This window comes from Denticeps clupeoides, chromosome 1 (assembly GCF_900700375.1).
Source record: "Denticeps clupeoides chromosome 1, fDenClu1.1, whole genome shotgun sequence".
NCBI classification, from domain to species: Eukaryota; Metazoa; Chordata; class Actinopteri; order Clupeiformes; family Denticipitidae; genus Denticeps; species Denticeps clupeoides.
In genome coordinates this window covers 20,050,952-20,059,605 of record NC_041707.1, presented here as the reverse complement: position 1 = coordinate 20,059,605, position 8,654 = coordinate 20,050,952, and the positions used below count along the sequence as shown (strand labels likewise).

Sequence of the window (8,654 nt, the reverse complement as noted above, 5' to 3'; positions counted from 1 at the left end):
GATGTCGTGCGTATGTGTCCTTCTTCCTTGCCATGTCCAGCCATTGTTCCAGATGACCACATTAGGACGTAGCCGACGCCACCTCGCTGATTTCCAAGGAGCTGTGCCTCACTGGTAGGACACTGCCAGGCCCCTTGTCCCTGGCCAGTGTTGGCTTCATGTTACCTGATGGGTTTTCCAGACGGTCGAGGATGCCTGCCCCATGGTCCCATGTCTGGTAGTGTTCAAGGTGAGAAGTGGCGATTCAGCGGAGCATGCCAGAGACTGACCGGAGCGATGGGCACCTGTGGATGGCTTACAGGATGCCAGTCCCCCACTGGCCTGAAGCCGTCAGCACAGGACAGCTGGCGCTCGTCTGTACGGGCTTCTACTTCATGGAGTGTTCTGGGTGGCACACTGGGAGTTGTGCCTGTCAGGATCTGGTCTGGCAGGAGCTACTCCTGATCCGGAGTTCAGAGTCCGGAGTTTCATGTTCACCCTGTGCTATTATGTTTCCTGATTGTTTTGACCTCTGTATGATTGTATAAGGCTGCCCTGTTTGTGTCTGTTTTTCATCGGGTCATTGTTACTTGATGTTTTCCCTGTCTTGTTCACCATGTATTAAATTCCTGTTTCGTGAAGTTGTGTGTATGTGTCCTTCTTCTTCGTCATGTCCAGCCATCATTCCAGATCTCCTTTCTCGCCATCTCAAACCAGCATGACAATGGCTAGGGAAGCCATTGGAAGTGATGTGGTATGTGTAAAAAGTAGATCAGTGGCCAGATAATTTGGTGGATTGAGAATTATTGTCCTGTATTGAATGTAGAAAATATAATTATCAATCTTTTGAAAGCAAATGTCAATGATGTCAAAGAGACAGTGTGCCAGACCCATTCTCCGCGTCGTAGATGTCGCACCACCGCATTCTCACATTAAATATTCAAGCCCCCGTCGCACCGCCCCCCACCCCACGCCCACGCACGCACGCACGCACGCACGCACGCACGCTCGGGAGCGCTGGAATGCGGAGCGCGCGCGGTGGTGCCCGCGTGCTGACGGCTCGGACGCAGGGATGAGTTCGGCGGACGGAGGCGGCGAGCCGCCGAAAAACACGCCGCTGCCGGGGAACGACGGCTCCCTGTTCGCGGACGCCCCGAAAGTCGCCGCGGCCAACGGGGTGCACGACATCGAGGACAGGATCCTGCGCATCACCGGCTTTTACGGCTACTACCCGGGATACTCCAGCCACAAGAGTAAGTCTGCTGACAAACAAGCAAGCAGCAAAACAGGTAAAAATGCACATTCGTGACCAAAAACACGGTTTTGTAGGATCGGTATGCGGCGTCGTGTCTTCGGTGAAGTCTTTGACCTTTCCTCAAAGTCAGCGTCAATTAGGCTGTCAGTCTGAAGACCCTGTGGTGGGTGGAGCACAAGGGCGGGGCGGATCTAGGTCTGGGAAAGTAACTGAGAGGCGCTGGTGTGGACATGTGGACATAGATTAACTAGACAGAGACGGGGAGACAGAGCTGTAGTCGCTCTGGCGTGGGCCCCGTCCACTTTCCACTTCTCTGCCGCTTTTGTGCCAGTGTGCGGATAAGGCAAGTGTACCATTCTGGTCTAAGGAAGAACAATCTGGAGTCCGTCTCAAGCCGTGGGATTTAATCTGTTCAGGGGGGTGTCAGGACAGACATACAGACTTGTCCCATAATGGGGACATGATTTAGTGCACTGAGGCAGCTGTATTGATCAGGGCTGATTTCAAATTAGATGTAATGGCTTCTCCTTGCAGAAGGGATGAAAATGTTTTCCCATTTGGGCGCTGGGTCTACTGATTATTTGAACTATGTTCCTATTTTTTGCCTTTTTAGTTACTAGATGGCAGAAAAAGACTGTCTCTCTGTTTGATGAGTGTTACACCATCACAACTCAAAAATGCTTGTTTCAAGGTCAGAATCAGTTCTTAATTTGGTGGTCAGTTATTGGTTGACCCCTCAAGGTCATCCATTGTAACTCAGTGGACTGAGAAATCCTGTGCATATCCAGCAACTAGTTGCATAGAAGCAACTAGGCTAATTCAGTGTCTTCGTTTAGGATCCACCATGTATCAGTACAATAGAATACTACAGTAGGAATTCGAACTTTGTTAATAATAATAGTAATATTGTTGATAATATTTACTACAATATAATTCTCACTCACTATCCTTTACCTCTTAGTCCTGTTATTCTCGTTTGCGGATGCCATCCCAGGAAACTGGACGCTGCATGGGGACTGACCAAGGGCTGGGGACCAGCCCACCACAGGGTGCAGACACACACACACACACACCACTCACTCACCTACAGTCAATTTTGTGTTGCAAATTCACCTAGTGTACAGGCCTTTGGATGGTGACAAGAAAACCAGAGACCGCAAGGGGGGGTTCATGCAGACTCTGCACATACAACCGAGATTGGAACTCACAGTTAACTCAGCCATGTCACCATGCAAAGAGAATTTACTTCATAACAGAAGTTTAGGTTTACTCATACAAACAGTAGTTACGTGGACCCCCTCGAGCTACTCAGGATTAAGAGTCTTGCTTAGGGACACAATGGTTGTAAGTGAGGTTTGAACCTGTGGGTGTTACCCACTAGGCTAATACCAGCCTGTAATAATTTAGAATCAGACATTGTATTACTGCTCTAGTGCTTTAGTGTAGGTAGACATACCACCTGTTCAATTCCCAGACCTGAGATATTTGACATATTCAAGAGTTCAGACCTTAATAGGGTGGAGGAGATTCTGTTTCTAATAATGTCCACGGTTCCTATTCACATATTGATCAGGCACCACAGGGTCTAGAGGGTAAATGCTGCAGAGATAAGTCACGGTTCCCATCAACCTGTCAGACTGGTGCTGTGTGTCAGTTTTATTGTGAGGTTAATTGTACCCATGTGTCTGCAGCACTAATTGCTTTTGCTAAATTAAATGCATGTGTAATTCCGTTAATACCTTAACACCTTGCTACCTGTCACATCCTGCTCCGTCCCCCGCGACACGCCCCCTTCTCCTGAGTATTAGGGTATGTTTGTGCGTGCCGCCAGTTTCCCGGTAAGTCCCCGTCCTGTAGTGTGCACTTGGTGGTAGGGATCCTCTCACTTCCGGGTTTGGGGTTACTGCCCTAGTCCCGTCCCTAGGGCCCTACTGAACTCCTCACTGTCTAATAGGTACCATGTGTGGCTGGTTTTTATTAAACTCCTTTTTGTAAGCCCACCTGATCCGAGTTCTACAGAGTCAGCTACTGAATCCAGAGGGGGAGAGCTGTTCAGCACGAGGTGCAGTGGTTTTGTTGTTCATTTTCTTTCAATAAACTCCATCTTCCATCTGCCCACCTCAGTCGTGACACTACCTTTGGTAAATCAGGACAGGGGAAGGATGCATTGGATCCCTATTTTTTTCTTTTCGGTATTTTTAGGTTTTGTTAAGTACATTAAACAAATCCTCTTATTGATAGGATTGTAAATGAAGTTAATGTCTACATCAGTCATCTCTTCCAGATACTTTTTTACCTTTTTCCAGTTACCGTGTTTTCTTGTTTCCAATGATAGGTGGTGGACATCCTGGCTTCCTAGAGATATCCTGTCCCTTTTTTATAGGAAATGAAATTTGAGAGGTGGACGATTGTTCTGTCCTGTTATTCCAGAATGATTCAATTATTGTTAATATAATTGTTAATTTGGCACTACAAATATGTGCTGCAGCATGTTGTCATGATACATACAGCAAAAGAAGAAGGGGTGGGGAGTGCCGGGATAGAGATGAAAATTGAACCTCCTACATGAAGAATGGGTATGGATGACGTTGGGGTGACACAGAAGCAAATGAAACAAAACTCAATATGAAGAAGATGCTATAAAACCAGGATAGATGACAAGCAGAAAGGTGAGACTGGCAATTATACATAATAATTACAACAATTAGACTCGCTGTCCACGTGTCTGTGCCCCGTGGCGTGTGTCCAGAGTGGTGTTCAAACCTTGTTGTTTTTTTGGTTAGCTTTAAGGTGCATAAGAAGAAGCAGCTTCTACCTTATACCTCTACAGCTGACTTTAATATAAGCAGAACAGGCCTCACTGATAATTCTGCTAGCCTGTCCCATAGGCTTTTCTTCTTACTGCAATTAGTATGAAGATGGCCTCCATTGTTAAAAATGAGTCTGTTGTCTACCCAATAAACCCCAGCAGGCAGAAGGTATGCCACATCTCAAACTATTTCTGTAACCTCTTGGTAGCAGAGAGATCAGCAGAAAAAAGAACAGTAAAATGACAAAAAAAGGAAATGACAGGTACAGCTGCAATGCTGAAACCAAAAAAATTAAGCAATATCCTTTCTTGAAGGAACTCCACAAGATGGCAATTTCAGAAACATTTGAGCTGATCTAAACAATACTGAAAACTGCCAGTCTGCTTCAAATTGGGATCAGGTCTATGTGTGGCACACGAAATTGTCTTGGTTACTAGAATTGGAAACCCAGCAGAGGTGAGGCAGATTCGTATTTTTAGAAGGTTATGAGCTTCTAAAACAGTTCATTTAAACTGCTCACAGGTCCAGACAGCCATCATTGGTTTTTATTCCATGTGGTTACAGAATAATAATAGGTGAACTTGCAGTATGTGCATAAATCTTCTTATATACAATAAAAGCTCCCAGCAAAACAGAGATGAGAGATGATCTGGGATGCTTCATGCAGGCTGGATTGTGCTAATCGTTGGTGCTAAATAATTCGTGGTGTGTACAGTCGTATCTGTAGATGCACTATTGACCTGATGTTTAGGTCATGCGACCCTGACATTTGGTTTTGGTAAATAAACGGATAAATAAAAAAAACTGTATCACGCTGCACAGGCTATAACCCTGCTTATATATAATTACTCATCATTACTCCTGTTATAACATTATTAACATTATCATTTAACTGAAAATGTCTACTTTTATTAGTTAGCCAATGATTTCGGTTGTTAGTCATTGTTAAGAGTTTACCTTTTGATTCATGCCAAGTCAGGCAGGCAGAACTGACTTCATTCTCCTTTCATTCTCTTCTCTTCTCCCTGCCTCATTCCCTGTTGGGTATTTGTATGCAGCCTGTAATGAGATGCAGTATTTGTGCCAAAATGGAGAAACCATAGTTAGCCATTTTGTGAGGTAGATATTTTACATAAGCAATCAGTGCAGGATTTCCAAGAAGGGGTGGCTTTTTGGAGAGTTAAGAATGATATAGGTTAATGGTGTAATATTACACTGTTTTCATTTTACATGTTTGTCTGTGTATTCTGAGATGCAGTCATTCACCTATTAGCATGCCTGAGATGCTTTGCAATTACATAGACAATTGGTTTTAATTAGTTTTAATTAGTTTTCATTTTCTCCCATATTGTGAATGCAGTAAGTGAAATGTTGGCTCCACGGCAAAATAAAGCTTGAATTTCCCTCCAGAACACCCAGCATAAGACATTTTCAGTACAACTTTACTGCCACATACTGGTAGTTTGCTAAAACTGCAGAAGAGATTGCGTTCCAGCTGTTCAAGCAAAATGAGACTGAAAGAAAGTGAAAGTAAAGTGATTGTCACATGTGATACACAGCAGCACAGCACACGGTGCACACAGTGAAATTTGTCCTCTGCATTTAACCCATCACCCTTGGTGAGCAGTGGGCAGCCATGACAGGTGCCCGGGGAGCAGTGTGTGGGGATGGTGCTTTTGCTCAGTGGCTGGGCCCTAAACTGAATTTTGTCAATTTTTCTTTTTTTCACTTAGTAAAATAATTGCATAACAGTGTGTTGTATAAGCAAGTGATTACTGAATCATGAAGATAATTGTATGGCAAATCATTCTATAAAATGCTAATTTCACAACTTGTCCAGTTGTCCCAGTGTGATTCCACAGAAAGCCCAATAGATGGCCTTATAATCTTACAATCTGGTAGACCCACCTGCCAGCATTATTTGTGGAACCCATATTAGCGAATATGATGTGATCTCAGTCAAACCAAACTGAGCATGCAATGTTAAAAACATTTAGCACATTTTGGCACATTTGGCTTCCATTTGGCTGGAGCACAGTCCAAACCAGTTATTAGGCTCAACAGAATAGTGCACCAATGCTATAATTATGCCATTTCAAAACACTGTGTACTTCTGTGATTAACCCAGTCCATTAAAAGGGCTTTAATAAGATATGCAGCTCAAATTAGCATAGTGATGCTCTGTCTATCTTCTCCTGTTCTTTTCAGGACCTGGGGGATGAAGTAAGGGGTGTGATGTGTGTGTGCTCTCCTCTTTTTTAATGGACATGCATAAATACTAAGCAGGGTGTTTTTACACAATGGCACTGCAACACGGCACAGATCTAAATGACAAAGGGCTTGTACAGGACAGATCACTATGGTCAGGCAGAACAGCGAGTTGCTAAGGCAGGGTGTGTGTGTGTGTGTGTGTGTGCATACATTACTGGGGAGTATTTAAAGACCTGCATATGTTAACTATGCCTTTTTTCATATCACTGATATGTCCCATTTCACAAATTTGACCTGTTACAATTACGATCACATTGGTAATTGTGTGTAATAAATACAGAACAAACCTAGGTCATATTGAGCCATAAATGTCTGTGTTTTTATGTGAAAGAGCAGGATATTGCATAACAAGAGCAACACATTTATCATGTTCATTCATTACTCTAAATATACTATGGGTGTGTGTGTTTGCAGTCCTCCGGCTGTCAGCTCAGTGTGATCTAATGCCCCAGTGTTGCACTTAGTGAAAACTGATTACCATCCTTTAGAATCTGCTGACTTGCCTCCTCTCTGATTCTCCCCTTTCTTTCCTCCCTCCACTTGCACTGTGCAATGCTTGCAACTTCAATGAAAATTAGTCTGGTTTTTATTTTGTTAACAATATATGGTATAGTTTTTAATACAATAATACTTTTTATATATATCACATGACCAGCATTTATGTCTTGTCTCATCTTCGTCATGTCATATGTTTGTTGATGAAGATATTTGTCATAAATTTTGTTGAAGGAAACAACACTACTTGAATATAGGGCCAGGTTTAAATCGACTATAGTTTTGTACAAACAATTAGAGGTGGGCATAGATTAATTTTCTTAATCTAGATTAATATCACTGTAATCCTGGAATTAATCTAGATTAATCTAGATGTTGTTCTAGAAAGCTGTTCTACTATGATAATTGGTGATGAAAATAAATTATGTTCAATAAGATGTACTTGTGTTTACCAACTGTTTATTCAGTTAAATAGCTGCATCCATGTTACCACGTCACGTTTGATGTGGTAATTTCACAGATCGAAGACTCGTTCTCGCCTCCTACAGTGCAATTTGGCTAGGTATACATCCGCGCTAAAATATCAAGGTGAAAGTCATCATAGTGTAGCGGTTCTTCTTCTGCATTGTGTAACTTTTTTATTTTGTTTCTTGAACCACAAATGATGAGCTGACACCCAAGAGATTTTCTGTGCAAAGTGTATTCTGTACAAAAAGCAAGGTCGCTTCAGAAAATCGCGTCACACATCGCGTCTTTCTGCACCTCTCTCTCTCTCACGCAACTCACGCCATGTGTCCAAGAGAACTGAACATTAACATAAAGCATTCACAATTTACAATACTGCATACCTGTACAAAAAGCAAGGTCGCGTCAGAACATCGCGTCTTTCTGCACCTCTCTCTACAATATACAGTATTGAAAGAACATAAAAAAATATTCACAAAATAACACACATGCAAAATATTCCTTTTATGTACATAAATTAAAATGAAAGAAATAACTTTTTGCACACAAACCCCACGCACCTCTCACAACTCACGCCATGTGTCCAAGAGACCTGAACCGGGTCTCAAAAACAAAATAAAAGTCTTTAGAAAATAAGAAAATAAGACACAAGAAAGAAGAAATATACTTATAAATCTAGTGTAACCATTTAACTCCGGCACAATAGCTTGCAGAAGTGGGACAAAGTCATTGCTTTTCAAGTCACAAGTAAGTCTCAAGTCTTTGCCCTCAAGTCCCAAGTCAAGTGCCAAGTCAAGACAGGCAAGTGTCGAGTCAAGTCCAAAGTCAAGACTGATAAATCTCAAATCAAGTCCTAAGTCCTGCAGTTTGAGTTTCGAGTCCTTTCAAGTCTTTTCAACCGCACAATAATAATAAATTTTCACCGATCGTGTATGCTTTTAAAATCTATTGTTTTATTAAAACAAGTGCAATTGAAACTGCAGAAATAAATAGTGCTGACATTGCACTATTAACTTCATTTTTAACATTTAACTCATATTTTTAAAGAATATTCATTTTAAACCACTGCTTTACAGAATAAACGCATCTGAAAAAACAAGTGCAACTGTAATTATTCGAACAAAAAGTGCTAACATTGTATTTCCATGACATATTGCATTTCAATTAGTTCCACAGCAGTTTATCCTGTCCTGTAACAAATACATGAACATAACAGACTTAACCGCGGGAAGTGGAAAATAAGATGTACTTGTGTTTACCAACTGTTTATTCAGTTAAATAGCTGCATCCATGTTACCACGTCACGTTTGATGTGGTAATTTCACAGTTCGAAGACTGTTCTCGCCCCCTACAGTGCAATTCGGCTAGGTATACATCAT

General features: G+C 42.1%; 1 protein-coding gene across 1 annotated transcript in view; it reads left to right on the top strand.

Annotated features, from left to right (window-relative positions):
• The first annotated feature begins 966 nt into the window (after window positions 1-966).
• The window catches only part of slc35f4 (solute carrier family 35 member F4), a 33,527-nt gene continuing 25,839 nt past the window's right edge, over window positions 967-8,654 (top strand). Inside the window, exon 1 of the mRNA XM_028998016.1 lies at window positions 967-1,232. Within this exon, the coding sequence (XP_028853849.1) occupies window positions 1,052-1,232 (181 nt within the window). The 5' untranslated portion in view covers window positions 967-1,051. The remainder of the gene's footprint in view (window positions 1,233-8,654) is intronic.